The sequence below is a fragment of the Fusarium mangiferae genome (genome assembly GCF_900044065.1).
Source record: "Fusarium mangiferae strain MRC7560 genome assembly, contig: FMAN_scaffold028, whole genome shotgun sequence".
Lineage (NCBI taxonomy): Eukaryota > Fungi > Ascomycota > Sordariomycetes > Hypocreales > Nectriaceae > Fusarium > Fusarium mangiferae.
In genome coordinates, this window is record NW_024573948.1 from 40,074 (window position 1) to 63,304 (window position 23,231).

Genomic DNA, 23,231 nt, shown 5'->3' on the forward strand with positions numbered 1-23,231 from the left:
TTATAATCAACTCAACTTCTCCAGGTAAATTTCTAAATCTCGTGAATACCGCATCCCAAGTGTCGAATGCCCATCGCCTCAAGCTCGTCAATTTGAGCCAGATCAGGTCCGACGCTTCGCTCCTGGAGACCCTGCAACGAAGCGGCAGTAGTCTTTGTCTTGGGGATGAGCTTTGTTCCTCTGTCGTCGAGGACAGCCAAAATGTGTGCAGCAGCCTGTTTGCGTTAGAGTCACAGGTAGCAAGTACATGAGTATAAGGCTTACCTTGGCGTTGATGGTGAGGGTCTTGGAATCAGGGTTGTCAATGGTGTCGCAAGCCTGGTGGTAGCAAGGATCCTGCGCAACAGCCGTGCCCTAAACCTTGGTTAGTTGTAGAAGCATAATGGAATGAGTCAACCTACAGTATGCAAGAAACCAAAAGGCTTGTTCAGGTTCTGCCAGAAAGGCGCATAGTCACTACCATTGGTCAAAACAGCAGGCGTAACCTCAATTCCCTGGCTCTCAAAGTATTCTGTGAAGATCTTCTCCGTGACCTCAGAGCCCTTGGGAGCTTTAGATCCATGAGAACTTCCATCAGTGTCAGCAACGCCGAAAAAGCCCTTGGAAACCATATCGAAATTGAGATAGACGAGGAGGTTGTTGACATCCTTGGCGGGAAGAGTGGAGGTGTAGTGCTTGCTGCCGAGGAGGCCGTTTTCTTCGGCGCCCCACCATGCAAAGCGGATCTTATTCTTGGTCTTGTACTTTGAGAGGGCGAGGAAGAGTTCGAGGATGAGGGATGAGCCGGAGCCTAGCTGTGTTAGTGGAGTCATGATAGAATGCGGCAGGGTGACATACCATCGTCATTGATACCGGGACCGGCCTGAACACTATCAAGATGGGCACCGAGCTGGATAGCCATTAGTATGACTATTGATCATTGGGGAGAGTGACAAACCATGATGACATTACGGGGATCACCGCCCTTAGTCTCAGCAATGACATTCTGGGTAATCCTCTCCTCGATGGTCTGCGTCTGCTGAAAATGCGCTGTAACAGTCTCACCAGCCTCGATCCTCTGCTTGATCTTCTCACCATCCACAAGATTGATAAAGCCAGCTGGGACATGCTTCTCGGGATCAGGCTGACTAAGAGAACCAGCGGTAACATTCGTGGTGAGATCATGGTAGATGATGACAGCGGATGCACCAGCTGCAGCAGCAGGGATCACTCTTCCAGCAAGTGTTCCGCCGGTAGGACAGCGGAAGCGCTGGACGAGCACGATTTTACCCTTGACGTCGAGATCATCGTATGATGAGGCGTCGCAACCTGCTGCACCTTCGGGACCGAGCGCGATCTCGGCGGTAATGCCTTCTTCGGAGGTTGAGGGGGAGTAGGTCAGGCCGTAGACATAAACAGGCGTGTCGTCGACCTTGAGCTCAATTGAGTCTACAAAGGCAAAGAGGGCGGGGAAGTTTTGCTTCCAGACTTTGGCGTTCTTGACTTTTGAGATGCGCTTAAAGATGTAGTCCACTGAAGCGTCGTATCCGGGAAGACCGAAGGCTCTGTTACCACCGTTGGCAAAGGCAATGTCGTTAAAGGCCTCGAGGTTTGACATAAGACTATGTCATGTCAGCGTATCTCTAGTGTAAGAAACCGGGGACAATTACTTTTTGGTCTTCATGTCAGCTTGGATCTTCTTCGACTCCAGCTTGTGAGTCTTGGCGAAGCCATGGCTGGGAGCCAGCGCCAGCAATGTGGCGACTCCAGTGCTGAACTTCATGTTGACGATGTAGGATAGTTGAACTGGTCGTAACAACGAAAGCGGGGAGTAGCACGAAAGGCGGAGAGTCTCTATTTATACAGATAAACAAGTCACGCAATCAGAGGCAATCGCAATGCCAAGAAAGACAATCCGTGGCGGGGAATCATGAAGAACACAAGTCCACGGAAACAGTTTCGCTTCTGGAAGGTCATATCTAACCAAGCAGCTGCTATGATGATCGCCAGCGGACTTGTTCAGTGGAGGCCTTATCGCTAGCGGTGACGACTCCCAGGCACTTTTGCTTGCACCAACGAGAGTCGAACATTTACTGCACTAAAATGTGACCAAGCCCGATCGACGTTGCACCAGATGAGGGTCATCTTGGCAAAGAACGATAACCCCGCGAGACCGAGAGCACCAAGAGGCTTTAATTGGGCAATGGCAATTTTTTTCTTGAAGTTGCACTATTTTGGAAGGTGGATGAAGACCTTGGGGACAGGGATCATGAACCATACGAATAAGCTTAAGATGCAAAAGTTCCTAGTGCACGCTAGACGGGTTTGGGCGACGATTGATGTGTCTCCTGCTTTGATGTAGCGGGTGCATTGTTTAGATGGCATTATGTTCGTCGAACTACAATCACTTGTGTTCCTGGCTTTTCTGCCGTGAGCTCCTTTTTGTCCGCTACTATCTGGGCATACTGCTCTTGTTCAGTACTCCAAAGAATCACCCTTTGTGGGCGCGAAAGGCTTTGACAATTTGAAGACATAATGCTAGAAATGAGAACAAGAGATCAGAATACGCGAACGCGTCTAGTCTCTTAGTATTTAAGAGCCTGGCCTTCCGATTCTTCTGCCTGTTCTCCATCTTGTTAACTAACACCAAAGTTACCAGTACCAAGCAACAACAAATCTAACTTCACAGCAACATTTTGCACCATGGATCGTTACAACTCTCTTACCAGGCTTATCAAGGAGGAGTCTGAAGGTAATCCAGTTCGACGATCGGATCTCGAGGTCGATAAGGACTTCGATGTTCTGTCGTTCGTTGAGTCTTATTCTGACAGGCATGAAATTGGTCATGAAATAAAGGATGCGGAATACCGTAGGCAGGAGGAAAGGCTCATGGATTTAGCTATCGATTTCGTTCGTAGGGAGGCTACTGATGAGAATGGTTTGATTGCCACCTTCAACCCTCATCCTAAGCTCTCGATTGCACACGATTTATTGTCATTCCTCTTGGACCGCAAAGCTGCAACTTCTCACCTCCTTAGGCGTCATCCGATCCCTTCAAGCACTTCCCCTCAGCCGTTCCCCCTCAACATTTTCATGGATAAATGGACATCGTGGACAAGTTTCACTCTATCAAAATCAAAGGAAGTCCAACCAGGCAGTCGCCAATGCTGTCAGATGATGAAACCTGGCGATATCGAAGTCATCACGGTTTCGAATGATAAGTTCGTACAGCTGATGAGTCTTTTAACCGGAGACGAGCTGCTGATGATGACAATCTGGGAGACGCCCGATGCTTCGAGACATGTGAGTCCTCATCTGGAGATAATGAAACCTAACTTTGGTTTAGTGGAAGAGCGCGGTGAGAGAGTCATTGCTTGGAGGGTTCACGGACTCGATACCTCGTACTACATGGATAGACTGGGATATCGCATTCCTGATATGGTTTGGCCTCTTCAAGAGGTTAGCAAGGCATGATGATGCAGTCCCCTTTACCCAGTTCTTAGAAGCAGACTAGCCACAAGTAGGAAAGCCAGATCATGGCAATAAATAGATATTAGAACATCATGAGAAAGGCTTATAGAGCACAATAGACTTTCGAAGTACGGGTTTAGGCCTTGAAACAAATCACATATAGAAGCAACACATTATGAGGCACAGACAAGACGATTGAGTACTTGTCAATAAAAGCAACGTATCTAATGAACTCAAGTATCTGAGCAAAGCTATCTAGATGTGCGCGAAATTAATTATGAAACAGTGTGTAGGTTGAGTGACTCTTATCTCAGTACAATACTGTGTGCTACTGCCACGGCACTAAAGAATACCAAAGAATCTGCGCCAGAACTTTAGTCTCTCTTTTGTGACTCTATACCGTCGGTCCGTAGGACATTCACCTCATGCATTGTGAAGTCTCACGTCAGCAATTCTTGCTCAGAATTGGTGAATTACTAATTCGACAATTTTGGTGATTTCTAATCGTATCCATTATATATCGGTCAAAGGCCAAATGAGTCTGATGGATCCCTCTGGAGTGAGAAGTACCATGTGAATTCCATCATCATGTTCATCTATCGGATCAGGCCTCTTGTCTTTCTTGCGACATTTTTCTGTGGCGTTTGCAAAGTTAACAGCAATGGATTCTCATTTCCTACGCGAAAAGTTGCTGGCATAACAGTTATCAACACACCAATTGTTCAAGATGCTGAAGCTTTTGCGTTGAAGCATAGTACCTACCCGATCTACAAGCACGTCATGCGATCTTGGCTCTACGGAGTCCTCATGATCAATGCCAACGAAACCCTCAGTAATATTGTCGACCTGGAAGTTCACGCTGTCGCCACACTCTTGCACGACCTTGGCTGGGATACGACAGAAGCGTCGCCCATCATCAGCGCTGACCGTCGGTTCGAAGTCGATGGGGCTTTCGCAGCGCGCGAGTTCATACAAGAGCACCAAGATGGAAAGTTTTGGCATGAGAGGAATGTCCAGCTCGTGTGGGATGCGATCGCGCTTCATACAGAAAGGTCTATATCATATTTCAAGGAACTTGATGTGCAGGTTGTATCGAAGGGCATCGCAATGGACTTTTCGGGACCAGCTTATGGCGCCTCGGGAGAGGACTATGCTGCAATTGCCAAAGCCTTTCCGAAAAGCGATCTCAAAGACAGTGTCAATGACACTATCATCTGGCTTTGTGACACGAAGCCCCGGACAACATATGGTGAGTAATTCTGCTGCCTATTGCGTGGCCTCTACTGATGCGTATGGTGCAGACACTTGGATGCAACCTTTTGGGGAGAGATACGTTGACAAATATGACCCGAAGGGCAAACAGAGAATTGATTTGATCTTCCAAAATCTTACGACTGGGGATAATTAGTTGATGCCTGGAACAGGAACAGGCTCCCTTTCTGTAATACGAGGCTTGTTTCAAAACTAGCGAGCGAGTGGGGGCGGTTATTTTACGATGCAGCCAATCCTTGAGTAGCGGCTGTGAATTTCTCCGCTGAGCCACAGTCATTCGACCAAGGTATCATCAGATAAATACCGAGCCCTGAGTTATTAAATATTTAACCGTTTATTTATACTTGCATGACATATCTCATAATGCAGCTGAGTGACCGGAAACCCCTGCTTCGAAGGTTAAATCCGGGCGATCAATCAGCCACTCAACAGCGACTTCTCAATGATGCGCGTATTCCCGGTATCGGGCAGTGGTTTTTCGACCATGAGACGACACAGGATTGGCTGAGCGGGACTCGCGATCGCGTGCTTTGGCTCCATGGACAAAGTATCTCGCCTTCTTCCATCACTTCTCTGTGCCTGGCTAACGACTATCAGGCGCAGCTGGCAAGACTTTCATCACCTCGAATATCGTGAGCCGTATTCTAGATGATCAGATCCTACCAAACACCGGAGCCGCAGTATACCATTTTGGACGCCATGAGCTGCAGTACAACCTCGCTGACTATAACCTTGCGCTTCGCTCAATCGCTAGACAGTTGATATCACAACTTTCGGAGAAATCTACCCTCCCGGCCCAAGTTTTGGAGACTATTGACGATGGCTTGGGAGATGCCGAAAGTACCGTGGCTATACTGCAGCTGCTGGCATCTGAGTTCCGTAGGATTGTTATCATCCTAGATGGGGTCGACTCCTCAAATGAGGCTGGCTTGCGTGAGCTGATGGAACTTCTGCTGAAAGGGAAAACCCAATTGCAAATAATGCTGGCCAGTCGGGATCCGCCTTCACACGCCTTTTCTGACGCCTTTGGTATCAACACGATCACTGCACGCGCTACCGACGAGGATTTGAGTCTGTACCACGCCAGAGCTGTTGACGAGGCACCTCTCAGCGCAGAGGTGCAGTATGATTCCCATACTCCGCTTTTTCCATATCAGAAACTCATGGAGATGGCTGACGGCCGGTAAGCCTTGCTGTGTGTGTATTTGTGATAGTATCAGCTAAGTTCCACTAGGTTTCTTCCTCTTATACCGAGTTGGTTCAGCAACATCGCATCGCAACCGAACACGGCTTTTCTCAATATGGTAGAGTCCTGGTCACCGAACTCTAGTATAGATGCCTCCCAAACCTTTTGCAAAACTCTAGTCAACGAGATCCAGGACTCAAGATACTCAGAGATGACTCTTTGTTCGCTTTATTACCTGGTCTATGGCGAGGAAAACGGATACACGTTTACCCCATCGATGCTGTGGGAAGCTCTCATCGCCTGGGGAATTAGAGACGAAGATAACACAGTGTTTACTCTTGCACAAATCTCCAACACCTGCGCCGACTTCGCCTTCATCGATTTCAACACGAAGGTTATAAAGTTGCGATCTCCATTGCTGTTGGACTACTTGCGAAATGAAGTGTTTGACGACAAGTATCATGCGCGTCACGTCAAGGCGACATTTCTGTACTTGACAAGAAGCGACCACGAAGGCGCGTGCAGGTCATCTCAAGAGCTTAAAGAGAGATTGAAAGCACATCCATTTCTTTGCTATGCCGCCAGAACCCTTTCACCAAGCCTTGCAGCTTTGCCGTCACTGCTTTACGACAGAGATTTCCTAAGGATGACAACTTCACACAGGTCGGTAGACTCTTATCTTCAAGCTGCTGAAGCATGGCCGTATATTGATGAAGAGAGCTATGATGAGTTTGAAGCTGAAGAAGAGAGATGGCATTGTTATACGACAGGATATACTCCCCTTCACCTGGCTGCTCATTTTGGAGCCAGAGAGACACTGATCCAGTCGCTTGTTGATCGCGGTGACAAAATTGAGGCTCAAGCGGCGAATGGACAAACAGCGTTGCATATCGCAGCTGAGATTGGAGATTCATCACATACACTCAAGCGGTTGTTGGAATGCGGGGCCAATGTCGCTGCAGTTGATGAAGATGGGCTTACACCTTTAGCTCATGCGATAGTATATGGGTGCTTAGAATCGGTCAGACTGCTCATTAGCCACGGTGCAGACATTAATGCGCTAGAAGAGGAGGATTTATTAGAATGCTCTCGTGAGAAACCTGACATTGCGGAGTTTTTAGTCGGGCTTGGAGTTGAGATGCCAGTAGAAGAGTCAGAGCCAGAAGCATAAAAAGAAACTGCCAGCAAGAGAACACTGCACTGCATAGTGATAAATCGTTCCAATCGCTATACCTCATCGTTGATTGACGATGATTAGCTAAACGGCAAAAAACATACAACACCGGGGATTCGCTGGTCGTCACCGACCCAACTACTAATCCAGCGCTTCGCAGCTTGACTATGGGAGAGCGGACGGGATCCCGTATTTTCTACGAGCTTTGGTCGTATGTACCGGCAAGTCATCAGTCGCAACTCATATCGACTGGCCGTAACTACATCCTCTCAGAGTCGGCGGCCAATGGGGGCCATTGATTTCTGATATGCTACCCCCCAGGAGCAGCCAAAGTGAGAGACGCAACCCCAACAGCGTCGATTGATTTTACCATTTGCGTAAATCTCCACTCACCAGATATTTGTATTCATCATTGACCATGGCGCCCAATTGCAGACTGCAGTATTCCCCTATTGATTCATCCTGACAGGTGGCATTAGGATAAATTATGGACATAAGATAGAGGCTTCATGATACTGCGAGAGTATACATATCCTCATAGGCTCTAACAAATGTAAGTCTGCAATACTAGTTACTGATCTCAGCTTGATAACTCTTTTACCTAACACTTTTCACAGGAACCAACAAAGCATCCCATATAGCAATTACTCGTGTATTCTCTCTTATATAAACCCTCAAGACATCTTCTCTTATGGCATGGGTCGCTCTGGCTTGACACTACCCTCGGTGTAATCCTTACTATCTACCGTCTGGAGCGAGGCTTTAGCCTTTTCCAGGCTCGGGCATACCGGTTTATTATCATCGCCGCTGACTGAAGCTTGTACTGGTTCAGATTCATTACACCCAGTAGATTCCTGTTTGAGACTTAGACCTCCAACACTGGGTCCAGGAGACTCGGCCTATAATATTTGTTAGCCAAATTTGTGTCCTTCTATATGTTTAAGTTATAAGGATCCTCCACACGCTCCTATCGCATAGATATATCCAGTTTGAGCCCAACACCTAGCGGTTCTCACACTTACATTTCCCTGACTTCTCATTTTTGCCACTGAAGCCTTTTTCTTGTTTTTTCTCCTCTGCCTGACTGGCAATTGCACAGGTTCTACAGCTGGCGGTGCAATCGCTGTAAAGAAGACTTCGTCGAAATCCAGATAGTCTCTCAGGTACTTGACGTGGCACCTACAGGATGAATTCTGTCGGATGCTTAAGAGCAATGAAATGCGAAGGTCTGCATCCTTCTGCAAAATTGCATCCCAGTTTCCAACAGGTCCACGCAGTTTATTCGAGTCTGAGAAGTATTGCTTTACATAATCTATATAGAATTATCTTAATTTTGAAGAAGAAGAAGTATTCTTATATATAAACTCTATATCCTGGTATTTTATTAAAAACTCTATGTATTATTTATAGAGACTGCCTATAGTGTAGTTCTTAAACTTATTGCAGAGGAGCTTATCACCAAGAACCTAACATCGTGTATAAATGTTCGAAGATGACGGCGATTGGAAGTCATCATAAGTTCCATAGTATAGCCATTCCATAAAAAGGCCAAATGCTACAGCATCATCATCTGGGAGGTTAATGTGCGATTTAGGAAAGAAACCAGAACTCGAGGTCATTGTCTTTAGGTAAGGGGAATGACGCGAGATCAATGCGACAGGCAGTGACCACATATTGGCTGCCATGGCCTCAGTAGTCGAGCCAACTGAGATGCAGGCACTAGCCCCACGGAGTCTATCGAGATTAGTTTCATTTCATCGATAATTTGGTGGCAGACAAACAGATCCAAGGGTCTTCCTTGAGCTACATGAGGCACGCTGTATAGGTCAGTGAGAAGGTCACAAGAGGAATTCGTTTTCGTTTTGCTGTAAGACTCCAACCTATACTCCTCAAAACTGAAGCCTCTGTGATCTGGGTGCGTATTAAAGCTTATGTAGTTAACAACCCCCTCAATCTCTGTTCCCCTCTCTTGGTATGGGCGTATTGGCTTCTCTGCCATGTTTGGGATAGTAGCTGGGCTATGAATTGGTGTCAATGATGCTTTCTATGAAGGAAACCTTTCAGAACGACAGATGTACCTCATTGCTAGTCCGAGGCAAAGTATGCCAGATAGTATTTCTGTGCTGGATTTCGCGTTCAAAGACTAAGTGATATCTTCTCTTCTCTCCTGGAAAGCTATCTTTTCTGTTGGTCAAGGCCCATTCATGAGCGTCAGGGACATATAGCCTGATGCACGAATGCGACAATTGTTTGAAGAATTTTGCCTTGGTGTTTTGTACGAAAATAGGAGAAGGCACTAAAACAGTAAGGGGCTGTTCAATGGCAGGTGACCAATAGGGTGTCGTGAGATGGAGAAGACTGGGGCTGTGTTACCCTGTAAGATGCACCCACCTACAGGCTACTGGTGATATTCTTGTTCCCTTGGATTCTTAAGCTCATACATTGTCGCAGTATCGTCTCAACAATTAACTAATTTGACTCGGATATATCTTGGACTTCGAGAAGTAAGTTTAAGTTTATAGCCACAAGAATGAGATCAGATTCGCACTCGCTTTCGGGCCTTTGAGGCCTAAACCATTGTGGCTAAATAGATTATCCTACCCAGCATGGAAGTAGTGCAGCATTTTGGACATCAGTGAATTCACACAACACCATCGGATCTCAAATCGCTGAGACTGACTTGTATATACTGTGTATCTATATTCTAAACCAGCATTGCATCCAGAGCTATATATCGTCCCTCATGAAATTACCTCTATTTATTCCTCCGTGGCCCATTCGTGTACATTGTTGACGAGAACCGAAATAATAATAGACAAACCCCCCAAACTCCTTCAACATCGCATGATTACTCCATGTATTGAGAGCCCGAAGGATCCTCGATTCCTTCTTCATGTCTTATGCAAATTGCTGTCAGCAACATTTCGTGTCTGTGAAGACTTTTCAACTCACCGTTTGTAGTGCCTCTCTAGTAGATCCTTGCGATGAAAACGTCTTTGACATACTGGGCATTCGAACTGGGGCTCTTGGTGGGAAGACTGATGTCGCCTATCAAGTGGTGAGCATACTATCTTCATCTGAAGTGTAAGTGCAGAAGTTGTACCTCAAATGCTCAGCTCGAGTGTATACCTTGTTTTGTTAGCAGTTAATCTACCTCTTGTATAGAACCGCGTACCTTTTGACATTCGGAACACACATGGACTGGCTTTCCCTTTTTCGCTTTTGAGACTTTGCCAGTTGGCGTGCTCTGAAAATCGTCGTAACTATCCATTGAAACTAGCTAGAGCGCTTGCAAAACGAACGAACTAAAACATGCAAAACACGAGGAGCAAAAAAGGACCGAATGCGGCTGCGATAAACTGCCACCAGATATCCGAACGCCAGCGCATATTTAAAGACCGATTTCCCATGGCTTCCGTAGCAGAGCTGACTTCTCCGGCGGGCTTCGTAAGTCCTGTCTAACATGAGCCACTCGATGAGTAGTCAGAACGAGGCTTGCTCCGTGGCGTGGACGAATCCCAGCTCCTCAATCCGTCGATCACAAAAATAGACTCGGACTCTGACCAATCGCCGTGTCGATGCGCCTCACAACCCCTGTGACGAATGCGAATTCTCAGCCTTGGGCAGGGGTTTGTGTGGGGGCTTGCTGACATCATCGCTTCGGGGGGCGCGGAAGAGATTCAAATGCCGGGGATGACGTGGAGTCCGAATATAACTGATTAGATAAGATAATGGCCTGAATTGGTTTGGAATCAAGTCATGTTTTTCTTATTTTGAGGCACGAGGGACTTCGGCATGCGTGGGATGGTGATGGAGGTGTCCCGAGGATCCCGTGGTGGCTGGGTATATGGACATGTGCCAAGGTGATAAGAGTCACAACGTTTCACCGCCCCAAAGTCTGTACGACGGTTCGGACAATGCCAATTGACCGATCCTCAACGGAGCAGATAGGCTTATTAATCCTTTTCTATGCTTCTTTTCTATTGCAGGCATGTATTCTCAGGCAAGCAAAGTGTCATTCTCTTTCGATTTCTGAAGTTCTCTTGGCTTTGTTATAGGCTGGCAAAGCCCATTCCTTCACCCATCCTGATTCCAAAACTTCCTGTGCCTGAGGTCGATCCTCAGGCTTCCATGCAAGCATTCGTTTTAGTAAGTCCAATAGTGCAGCCGCCTCCTCTGAGCTGATGGGTTCCATACCCTCCGATTTCCTCGGCTCCTGCACCCATTGTTTGAAACGCCTGTCCCATGACCAGATATCCCGCTCGTTACTGAGCGCCTGACCTTTACTATCAAACCATTTTGAGCGCTTGTCCCATTGGTCCCACCATTCAGGCGGAGGAATTCCTTGCAGGTGAACTTGTTGTGCAGTGATGTCGTCCTGGGGAGCGATGATGCCATCAATGAGGGAGCGATGGGCAAATAACTCAAATATCAGGCAGCCGAGGCTCCATATGTCTGATTTGAAGGTGAGAGGCTTTGTTGGCTCGAAATACGATTCAGGAGGGCGGACAACAAGGGGCGTATTAGACTCGTATTTTGTCTTATCTGCTGGCCGGAAGGCGACACCAAAGTCACTCAGTAAGAGTTTGGCATCGCATAAGGAGATATCATCACTTGGTAAACCAAGCCAGACAGGGAGAACAGCATGAGAAGGCACGCCAGGTGGTAGTGGTTCTACAGACCCGTCTAGACGAATAATTGGTTCCAGTTTCGGAGCACCGAACTTTCCGTACAACTGGTCGATCGTCAAGTTGTTGAGCGAGGCTGGAAGTCGTAGCAATATATTTCCCAAGTGAAGATCTTGCGATAGACTTTAGTAAGTGATGATATGAAGGCATCAGAAACTTACCTCCGTGGGCATAACCGCGCGAGTGAACATGGGCCGCAGCTTTTGCAACTTGGACAGCCAGAGATCTGGCTACGTCTAATTGAAACAAACCTGACTCAGACGAATCTTTTGTATCTATGAGGCTGCATCGTGCAGGTGTCGTGACAAGACATGGATGTGATCCGTTTGGCCCTTTAACAATGAAGGAGTCAAGAACTCGCGGGATGAATGCTTCATCCACATCCGCCATTGCGAGCCTTGAGAGAATGTCGACTTCACTTTTATCAGCGTCTGCAGTTCCAACCTTCACTGCAATGTAGGTGGATGAATTTCGGTCTAGGGCAAGCCAGGCGGTTGAGAATGTACCATGCCCAAGCTTGTGCACTATCTGGTAACGATCATTATGCAAGGTATCGTTCATCTGAACAGGATGGTAGCCTCCGGGTCGATAATCTTCGTGTACCTCAACTTCTTCGATGTACTTATATTTGACGCTTGGCGTAGACATAGCTTTTTGGGATGCATTAGAGTAAAGGCGACGAGTCGCAGAGAACTGGGTATCGAGTGAACGGAAGCGCGCCGCCAACACGCGTCGCGTGAAGGAAAAGAATGACAGGCGGAGCATAAGTGACATAACGTAAGTTCTGTAGATAGGTAAGAAGGTTGGAAGCTGAGGCCGACTTTGCTGTTACGGTCTGAGCCTATAGACGACGCGTGGAGTTAGTTGTGTGTGTAAATATTGCTGAGTCCGTCGTTTATTAGCCTTAAGCATTGTGATGCGCTCGAGTTAAAAGAATTCAGTCACGGTTGCAAGTTTCTAGGTGATATAGGAGTACTTGCGAGCCTACGACTAGGGCCCCAGCTGATGCGCGGAAGATCTGACTGCGACAAGCGGCACTCATTGCTGTTCCTGGGAGACTAAAAATTAAAGCCTCGCGAAATGTAATCGCATCGAAAGATGAAGTTGTGAGATAAACTTCACCTAGTGCCAGTATGTTGGTTAGGCGTTGGGGAATTGGCTAGTAGGTCACATGCCCCGCGGCCGCTATAACGCCTTGTAATTCTGCCCCACCTCGCTCTCGAGCAGCCGACAGAGGAAGGCAAAACTAGCTACTCACTTTGCTGAGCATAATTGTGTCCTGCAAAACACCACAAAAATGAATCACGAACAGCAAAAGAGAAACACTCAGAGCTTCAAAGACGGTAATGCGTAATCAGGGAATCGAACCCTGGGCTCCCCGACGCTGCTCGAATGGCAACGGAGAATTTTACCACTAAACCAATTACGCTATTGGATGTTGTTGACGAACGAACTGCAATTGGAGCTCAGGCGTTTACGGTGAGGATGCCCATTGTTTGCAATTCTGACAACCTTTCTAGAAAGTCGTTGTTAGTTGGTGGAATGGGTTGAATTAACAGAGGGAGTCTGGGTCCAAGTTGAACAGTCGTTTTTCAACTTCGGCGATTGAAACATATGGTGCGATTGCTCCGGTTTAGCTTCTACTCTCAGCTTCCCCAGGCTTCACTTCTCTGGATATGCCAAGCTCAACGACCACGAAGGGCCAGGTATTCAGCGCCACATTCTTTGCAGCGCTTAACAAAGTTTCTGTGAAACAACTGGCACCATTGAAATAGGAAACCTGAGATATTATTTATGTCAACCTACCTTTTCTCTCCAGCTCTAGGAAGCAGCTCGTGAATGTAGAGTCAACTGAGTCTCAATCCGATGCCAAGTCCACGCACTGCAATCGTTCTAACAGGAGGCCACTTCGACAAGAAGGACACCAGACTAATTTCAAATTCCCTCTTCACCGGCAGCCGAATCCATATTAGTCAAGGCCTCTACTTCGTCAAGCCCCTTGACGACTGGAAACACTTACACTGTCACATTACCCTCAGGAAAGATGTCCTCTCCAGCGCACGGATTGTCTACTACAACTATGGTCTCAGCACTTTCGTCGTCCTGGAGTCCCCCGCCTCTTCAGCAGATAGGTCTGACTTCCAGGGGGCATAGTCGTCTTCTGCGCCAGAAGAAAAGATCTCCAGGACAGCATCATCTGACGGCTCCGCTACATAGCAGAATATGCCAGATAGGTTATCCGCGTCAAACGATATTTCGACGACAACAAATAGATTAGAAATGTCAACCGAATCTGGGACTAGCACTTGTACGAACGATGTTCTAAAACTTCTAACAACATGTAGTGGTATCAGTCCGCAAGTTCCTGACCGCTATCGAAGCCTCTACAGCCAAACCAACAAGGATTCCAACCTTTGACGCTTGTTTTTCCACCATAAGCTCTCCAGATGCAGAGAATCCCCTGACCGTTCGTGGAGAAGAAGGTTCAGACCCCCGCGTTGCTACCGTAAGCCTAGCACTGGTCCAATTACAACTACCACCAACATGTTACCTGGCACGAACCCTTAGTGGCAGAATTCCGTGAACGACTCATTGTCCGGGGCATCATTCACTGAAAATGTCATGCCAGTCACGAGAAACATTGCCCCGGGTGATAAGGATGATGAGGCTACTACCGTCTTTCTGACTTAACCCCCGGATCTGCTACGTACTGTGATTCCGCGGATGAGCTTTTCGATGCGAATTGTTCTGGCCTTTGCGTGACCGGATTCACCTACTTTGTCGACAGAGAGGGTGATGGAGATGGAGACTCCATCTGTCCTTAACTTTCTACGAAACAGATGTATGCTGGGTAGCATGGCACGAAACTCCGGTTACTGGGTCTCTCACAATATTTATTGTCACTAAATTGAAGCTTATGCCATTACACTCGATCCGTTCTTCGATGTCCAAAGCTCCGCCTGTCACACAATGGGACAGATAAACATCCAAATGACTCCAACTGTCACAACCTACTTCTGCGCCTTCACACGGCAGAGAACCCACCCAAGGTAGATTGGCTTCTTGCTGACAACACCATTCTCCGCAGTAAGATCCTTGGTGATTGGCACAGTACCATACTGATCCTTGTACATCTGGCATCTGATCTGGTCCATCTTGGGAGGCTTGACGCCCTTCACAGTAGAATATACGTTGACGAACTCCAGTTCTGTGAGCTTGTTGTTCTTTTGGTGGGTGAGAACACCGAGGGGGACGTTGAGAGGAAGAGTGCTGTCCTCTGGCTCGTTGACGGTGAGGATGGCGACGCCAACGTGAGGCTTTTCGGTAGGGATGGCGGTTACAGCGGTTGAGAAAGAGGCCAGGCCAGCAAGAAGAGTTGGGAAATGCATGATGGGCGATATTTGTTTTGGTGGTGATGTTCTTTGATGATGGAGTTGCTTTGTTGTCTAATGCCTTGATTTACTGGGGAACAAGACAGTCTTTTATACTTTATTCGATGCCATGTTTTGACTAAACGAAAATTGCAGCATAAATGCATGTTCTGTCAGGCCACGTAATGGTCGGCCAGTTCCCAATCCCTCCAGAGTAAGCAGCCCTCTGCCTTTGCTTCGAGGCTCTCGTTACCATGATCCTTGTCGCTCTCCGCATCAGAGTGCCCTTCACAGAAGCCCCGCTCAAAGTGGACACAGTTCAATACTGGCAAAAACGAATAGCCTATACCAAGACACCCTTACGGCGGCTACTACATTGGGGCAGAATTACCCGAGCTTATTAATGCTAGGAACAGATGTCAAAAGCTACAAATGAATCATGTAGTAATGAATCGCGTGACATAAAGTAAGCCGACATTGGCAGGAGACGCTGGAATGCGAGAAACCTCAGAGCGAGTAAGCTCAGTGGTTAGAGTTATTTATCCGGAACCCCGAACCAATCTGGTTGAGCTGATCTGGATGACTGCATGAGGCTATGCCCTGGCTGAAAATCCTATATCGTAATTCTCCAGAGACAAGGTGCATGAAATCCACTCCGACTGATCTGAGCCAATGCCCTGCGCCAATAAGCTTACGGTTCAAGTTCCTGTCTCGTAATGGGGCAGCAATCGAATACTTACGAAATTATTGGCTGCTTCTTTGTATGTTCACTGCATCTTTTTTAAAAGCCCCCTCTGTTTCCTCTTTTCAACTCCTCTGTGAACTGTCCCTCGCCTCATTGGTTCTCGCTCCAGATCACGTGTAGGCTCTCGACGAATCTTGGTCGCAAGCGATGCCGATCGTCACTCCACTTTGAACGTTGGGCGCGGAGAAATCCCAAGATGATCAGTTTCATATATCGCGCGCCTAAACTCCTGCCCAATCTCTTGTTGATGACGGCACAACCCGTGGATTGCGAAACTGGTCATTAAAAAGACCTGGTCTGGCACCAGGTTATCGAGTTCCTACCGGCCCGCGTCGTGTTCTGGCGAGGCCGATCGTGTTTTCTAGAGCTTTCAGGCTTCGGATGAAGCCTTCAACTGGTTAGTCGCCGTGTAGTATTGTGGTACTGGAAGACTGATAAGCGTAGTTGCTCGCCATGGTACAGCAAGTCGCTGTGGCATTGTATGACCGGGGTGACTTCTCGCGCGGGGACAAGCGGCGAGTCTTTGGCTATGAGGCATATCACTGGGCCATCATCATCATGCCCGATGGTCACGAGGAACGAGACTACCACGCCTTCTCTGCTACCGATGTATCCGAGATCAATCCAGTCACTTTTCGCATGCACAACCCTACCATGACTTGGTGGCTCCGAGCCGAGGAAAATGTCAAGCCAGATGAAAACGCCAAACCGCTTGGGTGTATCATTATCGGAGAAGTGCCAGAAGATGTCACGTTTCCTCAACTAGATGATCTGTTTCACTCTATATCTCTGCCGGTAAAGAACACGCATCCGCAGCAGAGCTGTGTGACTTGGATCGTGTATGCCGTACAGGCCCTCCAGGAGCAAGGTTGGGTAACGCAGTTTGATCTCGATGAGTTCAAAGACCGGGTCGTCTCTTACGCCGACGAGAGGATGGAAGGCTCAAGCTCACAGGTCATATTCTATCAATCTTAGCAGTGATTTTATGTCTTTTCACGTTGCCAGTATACCCTCTCACTCCAGACTTCACAAGCTGGCTATCATGTAACCCATGCGAGTGGGTCATGAGACCTACTGCTATACAGCGGATGATATCTAAGTCATGGTGTATGAGTCTCAGTTCTAAAATTGGCCCATTCTTGGCAAAGCACATTGACTCTTGTTGTGAATGAGGTTTTCATTAGCACTGATTCGAGGCTACTTTTCTTGACTTACAGCATTAGTAACTTTATTGATATCATAAGAAGCACTGCCAAACTTGGTGTTTCCACCGTATAAAGAATACCTTCTGATTCCGACAGTAGGTTGACGATTTGGTGGCTTGATACCTGTATGTGAGGTCTATCGTCCTAGAGTAGCTGTAATTATGGCCTTCGATATCAAAGACAGCCTTGGGTTTGTTGTGTGATTGTGCTCTCTACGGAAGGCGCTCATTGAGTGATTAGGCAGAACGGCCTCTTGTTCGGTGACTACTCGAACTTTGCATACTTATGAAGAAGGGGACAGGAAGATGAATGAGATTTTGGTTGCACTTTTCGAAGCGGACATGCGACATGGGGTACAAATGATAAATGGTCTGAGACTGGCCTGTCAACCCATCAGAGATATAGCTGGAGATTGGGGCAATGAGAATGTTGACACCATATTCCAGAAAGTTCAAGCATTCCGCTTTGACCTTCAAGTCACATTAGCGTAAGGCGAATCCGGCAATCTGATTGATTGATTTCTATGGAGTACGCAAGGTCTTGGATATCCTATAGCTTCTCTTCAGCTCGCAACTAGGCGTCGATCATTTCTTTTTCCATGGTGAGAATCTCTAGGTGAGATGGTGGCAGGAGCGGCTTTGAGAACATGGCAGATGTTTAAAGGAAGAAGCTGGTCAGTAAGTTACTACTAGTTTCTTGTGTGCTATGTGTTAAGCGCAGCGCAGCGTGCTCATTCAGCGTTTTCAGACCATTCCATCAGATCTAGCATGAACTCATTTCTGTTCAACCTTCACTAATGGTTGTTGGTCACACATTGTATCACTATACAGAACTTTTTCATTGGGGAATTTTTGTAGCATTGACTTGTCTCTTATGAGTGGCCGCGAAATAGGTCCTGACTTTGCATACTGTTGTCCCCCCTTCTACTCAACCACTCCCGACTGGGATCTGTCACCTATCGATTTATAATCGAGATAAATTACCCCTGGGACCAGTATCCCGTACCACCAACTTGAGAAGCAGGGCTGATCGGAATATCAAGAGGCCCTTTGATCGCCGTGCCATCCTCGAACGTGAATGAGACCTCGTTGCGACTTCCGATTATTCCGGTGAACTGCTGAGACCCCTCGAGGGCCGCAGCCGAGTTGTACTCCAGGGTTGCAGAATTGCTTTCGAAGGGCTGAGTTGGCGGGTTGACGTTGCCTGAGAAGAGGTATAAAGCACCGTCGACGTTGAATGTAGCGGTGAATCTACCAGGCTGGGTAGACTTGATAAATCCCTGCGCAGAAGACATCTGCGAGAGAGTTAAAGGCTTGCCAGTATTAATCAAGACGTGTAAGTGACTGACCTTGAATATGTGAATGTAAAGGCTTAGTATGGGACGTTTGTAGGATAAGGTTTGTTGTGCTGTTGGATGAGGAAAGAAAAGAGGCTTTCACGTAGGATAACCTCAATATAAATATTTCAAATCCAGGAAGTTCCCCCATTGCTCACGCTGTTCATCTTGTAGAGGCCCAAATCTGCTGCTTCTACAATGCTCAAGAACTTCACCGCCCATCAGCGTCGAAGCGATGAGACAGAACACGTATCGCAGACTGCTCCCTAGTCTGGCGTCAGCTTTCGGCTACTGGCTGATCTTTGCTGCATCAAAGCAGATACTTTGAGGCCAGGTAATTGATCTACACTAAAAGCAAGTTTGTTGAGGGGTTTGTTGAGGACGAGAGATCACCATTTCGGAAGATATCCAATTGACACTTGAAGCTATCAATAGCGTCCTGCATGTCTCATGTCTCATATCGCTTGGCGCCCTAGCTATAATATGCACGGTTGACGTCTTTACGCCGCGTGTAAGAAATTAGTAAATGTGGAAATCAAGTTGCCAACCATCAATTGACGAATCGATGGCCTTCAAATGACTTTTCAACCTTGGGTCGTGAGACAAGATGTGCATTGCGTCATCAGAGTCAAAGCACAGTTGCGGTTTTGATCATAGATTGCTTTTCCAAGACAACACTAGTCATCAACATAGGAAGTCCAAAATATCTATGGGCAGTTACCAACTTTCAATCAGCCGTGTGACTGAAATGCTCAACTACCCAGGGCAGGGGAAAGTCTCGGAACGCCTATGATAGACGGAGCACCTGCATTCCAGATTGAAAGTGGTGGTTTGTGATTTCTGGCTGTGTTTTCTTAGTCTTTACGATTCAAGTGCGCCCGTACATGATGTATCTACGAGCGTACTTTCCAGCCTTGAACATCACCTAGGCCACCTGGTTGCATAACAAGTGTTTCACCGGAGAACATAAATGGGCTGTCACATTTTTTAGTGCAAGGTCAGCTTTGAGCTAGCTGGTGATCTTTTCCGCGTTAAAGGAACCGGCAGGTCCGAGCACGACATAATAGTGAATGTTTGGTGCTCAATGCAGGACTGGTTGAGTATGTCTTCCGCGGATGCATAGGCAGTAAATAGCTCGCTCAGCGGTGTGCTCCATTCTGCTTCTCATATGGTCGGGGTCATGACAATTGGGCCACTGCATTTGACAGCTGCGCATAAAATGGCTAAAAGTGGAGGTTTGTTGATTCAACGTTGGGAGAGAATACAGGTCTTCAGTGGACCTGGTAGTGGTTGCTCCCCTATCGAACACTGAAAACTGGTGCTAAAGCGCTGTAGTGCACGCGACATCCCGTTGCACAGGGAATGTGTTTCTTTTTCTTGTGCAGCATGGTTGCATTTGCGGAAGGTCCCCAAACAGTATGGAATGTTGTATTTTCCAATGTCTAGTTGCCAGTCCATGTAAGATTGATGAGGGCCAGGTTCAAGCTCCAGCCTCAATTCACATGCAATTCACCAACAGTCTCTGCTCGCCTGGATCGCCGATGTCATGAGAATATTATGAGTACTAATTACTATACTGTGTGACTAAGCTCCTTATATTAGGAAGAGATACTCTCAGATTGATAGTCGTCGTAGACTATTCTCTGCCCACCATCCAACGTCTGTAATCGGGTCCCAAGGCAGCCTCATGGGGCCAGCATTTAAGGCAATGCAACATTAACTCGCCCATCAACATATCATGCGATAGCTGTACAAGTTGCCTCAGCTGGCGCAAAAAGCCATCATCCTCAAACATACCGCCAGTGAAGAGATCCAGTTCTATCTGAACCTTCTCGCTTATCCAATGCCTCCGTTGCCATTGAGTCTTGTAGACAAGTCGCTGGTTCTCTGCTTCATCTAAAGGCACTATGTAGTCAAAGGTAGAGCAGGGCCAATCGAACAGAGTTATGTGGAATTCGATACGGCCATCGTGAGTGTTTCTTACTTCCATAGTGTTCCCTTCCCACTCATTTGGAAATTGGGGGGGTGGGGAGCGGTTAGGCCTCCGCTCAGCGTGGTTGTACGGATGATACTCCATTATAATTTATTGGTGAATTATTTTGACGGAGACTTATGTGGAATGCAGGGAGTTGTGGTGAGCTCTTTGGCCAGTGGAATGTAGTCGGTGCAAAATATTTACTGGAAGAACATGCTCGCCCTTGTTCGCCTTTTATAGGTTGGCCCATGCCGTGATGCCTGGTTGGATGCGCTTTTGCATCAGCTTTCGTTCAATGCTGTCTGCTGAATCCATCAGTCAGAGTAAACCATGTGTCACGGATTACATCGCCCCCATGAGAGGCATTGGGCCATTTATTCACAGTAGGCCCCTTCAACAATGAACACAAGGTTCAGATATAGGCGCACTCTATGGGGCTCAACGATGCTTCTGGTTCACGGTGCGCATACAGATGGATGTAGTAAGGTAGGTGTGATTGTTGATGACTTTATTGTGACCAACTGACGAAGGACCATTGAGATGTTAAGATTCATTTTGATAAATGACATAATCCATTATCACAGTATAGCTGTTCTAAATGAATCGCCAGCCAGGCCACGCTCTAGTAAGCGTATCGGGTAGCGCCTGTGTTTCCCTCCCGATCAAGCTTCTTGTTAGTCTTGACAAGCCAGATCTTCATAGCCCAAACGCCCGCAATACACATAGTCGCAAATCCAGCATTGCTTGCCATTCCAATCAGATATCGCGGTCCGTCTGACTTAGGGTACAGGTACGCAGTGTAGATATACGAAGCGTTGGCGATAACGTTGACGATTGACAAGCTGACCGACTTCTTCTCGGCTGTGGAGCCTAGCGTTGCGGAAACCCAGCCAAGAATCATCGAGTTGACGGCATATGCACCACTGGCGAACAGGAAGCAAGCAATGTATCGAGCAGGCGTGTTGAGCGTAACACAGGAGATGATGTATCCGACGAGTGCCATTCCCATACAGACGGTGATATGCCAAGTTCGCTCGTTGAATCGACCTGAAGACCATCCTGCGAGGTATCCAAAGAAACCAGAGACAAGGTAAGGTGGGCAAGTCAGAACCAGAGTGATAGTGCTGTTGAAGCCGAGGGAGCCGACAACAGTAGGGAAGAAGTTGTTGAAAGAACAAGCAGAAAGATGCATGTTCTGGATGAAGCAGAAGAGCCACAGGCGAGGGTCGCGGATGGCTTGGAAAAATCCAGCTCGAGCTCCCTTGCTCTCCTCCAGACCAACAGTATCGCGTATCATTCGATCGTGTGCAAGTTGTCGCTCTTCTTCGGTCAACCATCGAGTCGTCAAGGGACTGTCAGCCAGAGTGAAGATTCCGATGATGCCGACTGCAAAGGTCAAGACACCTTCAATGATGAAGAGCCACTGCCAGCCTTTGAGTCCGTGATGTCCATCGATTGTTCCGAAAGTGGCCGCCGCGATCAAACCGGAAAAGGACGTCGCAAAAATGTTGCCCGAGTATAAAATCGATAGTCGCATAGCAATCTCTTTTCGTGTATAGAAAATTGCTAGCAGGTAAAGGGCTCCGGGATAAAAGGGGGCTTCAGCGACACCGAGGAAGAATCGAACGACGACGAGACCTTTGTAGTCTTTGACGAGGGCGGTGCAGGCAGATACGATGGCCCAGCCCATCATGCAGATGGACATGTACAGCGATGGACGGACGCGTTTCGAGGAGATGAGCATGTTGGATGGAATCTGCATGAGTAAGTAGCTTATCACAGGTTAGCATCTTCGCAACGAGAGGAGAAGGCATCCGTCATACCCAACGAAGAGGATTGAGATACACGTGTTGTACTGCGTTCCCTTGAGGCCAAGATGGTCTTCGAGACCGTTCAAACGCGCCTGGGCAATAGCATTTCGATCAAGCTACCAATGTCAGTACAGTCTACCAACAGCCAGGACTAAACTCACGTAGTTGAGGAAGTACATCGCCCAAAGAGTAGGCATGATGCGAAAGTCCAGCTTGCGAACAAGACGAATCTCAGCTGGATCCGTCTTCTTCACCGCACCAGAGTAATCCGCCTCTGGATCAACAAGGACACCAGGCTTCTCAGCTCCATCAGCAACAGACATTTCGACAAAATTGTCTTCAGGCTTTTGCTCGATGCTTCCACGCTTGGAATAGGCAGTCATGATGAATTGTCAAGAAGTTGTAGAGGTGAGTTGAGTCTGAGGAGGCCAAGATTGAAGGGAGTGGTCTGGCATGTTATATATCTGAGTCTCGTGCTAGTAGGAGAACTTCTCCATGGGTGAGTTTCCTGGGGCCCCGGATTCCCCCAGATCAACATTTGCTAGATCCAGTCCAGACCTCGACGCCTCATACTCTCGTGGTTTAGTGGCGGAGGAAGAAAAGACCGCCGTTGGAGTGCGGGGGAGCAACATGGCTGCTGAAGGTGCATGTTGATGATGGGGTCGAGACGCTTGCAATTACTTGATTCAGTTAAAAGGCTTTGGAGAACCTCCGTTGGGGTCTTTGGAGTGAAGCACCGAAGAGTGAGCCTTCAAGTAAGGTGCCATTGCCAAGCTCATGACATGACAAGGGCTTGCAATTGAATGCCACGAATCGTCATCATGCCTCCTTCAGCTTCACTTCATTATATACAGCGCAGCCACCCGAGCATTTGCGCCATTGTCTCGGCTTGCACGCGGTCAACAGCCTATATACTTTGAGTTCGCTTCTTTGGGGCTGCCTGCTGATGTTTCTATTTGGGCTTGAATATTTTCATGGTGCGACTAACAATACTGGGATACTTGTTACGATTATCAAT

General features: G+C 47.5%; 12 protein-coding genes and 2 non-coding genes across 14 annotated transcripts; 4 read left to right on the plus strand and 10 right to left on the minus strand.

Annotated features, from left to right (window-relative positions):
* Positions 1-32: 32 nt before the first annotated feature.
* On the minus strand, positions 33-1,762 carry FMAN_11735 (uncharacterized protein; the record flags this gene model as incomplete). The annotated part of the gene is made up of 6 exons (XM_041826065.1): positions 33-215; positions 265-354; positions 402-790; positions 838-889; positions 938-1,601; positions 1,650-1,762. 6 exons carry the CDS (start codon positions 1,760-1,762, stop codon positions 33-35), a joined length of 1,491 nt encoding a protein of 496 aa, XP_041691383.1.
* A 920-nt stretch (positions 1,763-2,682) lies between these two features.
* FMAN_11736 (uncharacterized protein) lies at positions 2,683-3,453 on the plus strand (the record flags this gene model as incomplete). The annotated part of the gene is made up of 1 exon (XM_041826066.1): positions 2,683-3,453. The coding sequence occupies one exon, from the start codon at positions 2,683-2,685 to the stop codon at positions 3,451-3,453; it is 771 nt and encodes a 256-aa protein (XP_041691384.1).
* A 585-nt stretch (positions 3,454-4,038) lies between these two features.
* Positions 4,039-4,858, plus strand: FMAN_11737 (uncharacterized protein; the record flags this gene model as incomplete). The annotated part of the gene is made up of 2 exons (XM_041826068.1): positions 4,039-4,699; positions 4,752-4,858. The coding sequence occupies 2 exons, from the start codon at positions 4,039-4,041 to the stop codon at positions 4,856-4,858; spliced, it is 768 nt and encodes a 255-aa protein (XP_041691385.1).
* A 227-nt stretch (positions 4,859-5,085) lies between these two features.
* FMAN_11738 (uncharacterized protein) lies at positions 5,086-7,079 on the plus strand (the record flags this gene model as incomplete). Its single annotated transcript, XM_041826069.1, has 3 exons — positions 5,086-5,269; positions 5,320-5,905; positions 5,957-7,079. The coding sequence occupies 3 exons, from the start codon at positions 5,086-5,088 to the stop codon at positions 7,077-7,079; spliced, it is 1,893 nt and encodes a 630-aa protein (XP_041691386.1).
* A 100-nt stretch (positions 7,080-7,179) lies between these two features.
* On the minus strand, positions 7,180-7,295 carry rrna54. Its single transcript, XR_005994047.1, has one exon. It is a non-coding gene; the product is annotated as a ribosomal RNA (ribosomal RNA).
* A 476-nt stretch (positions 7,296-7,771) lies between these two features.
* On the minus strand, positions 7,772-8,122 carry FMAN_11739 (uncharacterized protein; the record flags this gene model as incomplete). The annotated part of the gene is made up of 2 exons (XM_041826070.1): positions 7,772-7,981; positions 8,105-8,122. The coding sequence occupies 2 exons, from the start codon at positions 8,120-8,122 to the stop codon at positions 7,772-7,774; spliced, it is 228 nt and encodes a 75-aa protein (XP_041691387.1).
* Positions 8,123-9,930: 1,808 nt separating this feature from the next.
* On the minus strand, positions 9,931-10,471 carry FMAN_11740 (uncharacterized protein; the record flags this gene model as incomplete). The annotated part of the gene is made up of 5 exons (XM_041826071.1): positions 9,931-9,979; positions 10,035-10,130; positions 10,186-10,211; positions 10,258-10,345; positions 10,389-10,471. 5 exons carry the CDS (start codon positions 10,469-10,471, stop codon positions 9,931-9,933), a joined length of 342 nt encoding a protein of 113 aa, XP_041691388.1.
* Positions 10,472-11,097: 626 nt separating this feature from the next.
* FMAN_11741 (uncharacterized protein) lies at positions 11,098-12,544 on the minus strand (the record flags this gene model as incomplete). The annotated part of the gene is made up of 2 exons (XM_041826072.1): positions 11,098-11,882; positions 11,932-12,544. 2 exons carry the CDS (start codon positions 12,542-12,544, stop codon positions 11,098-11,100), a joined length of 1,398 nt encoding a protein of 465 aa, XP_041691389.1.
* A 573-nt stretch (positions 12,545-13,117) lies between these two features.
* tRNA lies at positions 13,118-13,199 on the minus strand. Its single transcript is given in 2 exon segments — positions 13,118-13,152; positions 13,164-13,199. It is a non-coding gene; the product is annotated as a tRNA-Gly (tRNA).
* A 1,582-nt stretch (positions 13,200-14,781) lies between these two features.
* Positions 14,782-15,159, minus strand: FMAN_11742 (uncharacterized protein; the record flags this gene model as incomplete). Its single annotated transcript, XM_041826073.1, has 1 exon — positions 14,782-15,159. One exon carries the CDS (start codon positions 15,157-15,159, stop codon positions 14,782-14,784), a length of 378 nt encoding a protein of 125 aa, XP_041691390.1.
* Positions 15,160-16,339: 1,180 nt separating this feature from the next.
* Positions 16,340-16,861, plus strand: FMAN_11743 (uncharacterized protein; the record flags this gene model as incomplete). Its single annotated transcript, XM_041826074.1, has 1 exon — positions 16,340-16,861. The coding sequence occupies one exon, from the start codon at positions 16,340-16,342 to the stop codon at positions 16,859-16,861; it is 522 nt and encodes a 173-aa protein (XP_041691391.1).
* Positions 16,862-18,070: 1,209 nt separating this feature from the next.
* Positions 18,071-18,385, minus strand: FMAN_11744 (uncharacterized protein; the record flags this gene model as incomplete). Its single annotated transcript, XM_041826075.1, has 1 exon — positions 18,071-18,385. The coding sequence occupies one exon, from the start codon at positions 18,383-18,385 to the stop codon at positions 18,071-18,073; it is 315 nt and encodes a 104-aa protein (XP_041691392.1).
* Positions 18,386-20,063: 1,678 nt separating this feature from the next.
* On the minus strand, positions 20,064-20,504 carry FMAN_11745 (uncharacterized protein; the record flags this gene model as incomplete). Its single annotated transcript, XM_041826076.1, has 1 exon — positions 20,064-20,504. The coding sequence occupies one exon, from the start codon at positions 20,502-20,504 to the stop codon at positions 20,064-20,066; it is 441 nt and encodes a 146-aa protein (XP_041691393.1).
* Positions 20,505-21,024: 520 nt separating this feature from the next.
* On the minus strand, positions 21,025-22,596 carry FMAN_11746 (uncharacterized protein; the record flags this gene model as incomplete). The annotated part of the gene is made up of 3 exons (XM_041826077.1): positions 21,025-22,174; positions 22,226-22,329; positions 22,375-22,596. The coding sequence occupies 3 exons, from the start codon at positions 22,594-22,596 to the stop codon at positions 21,025-21,027; spliced, it is 1,476 nt and encodes a 491-aa protein (XP_041691394.1).
* Positions 22,597-23,231: the final 635 nt, after the last annotated feature.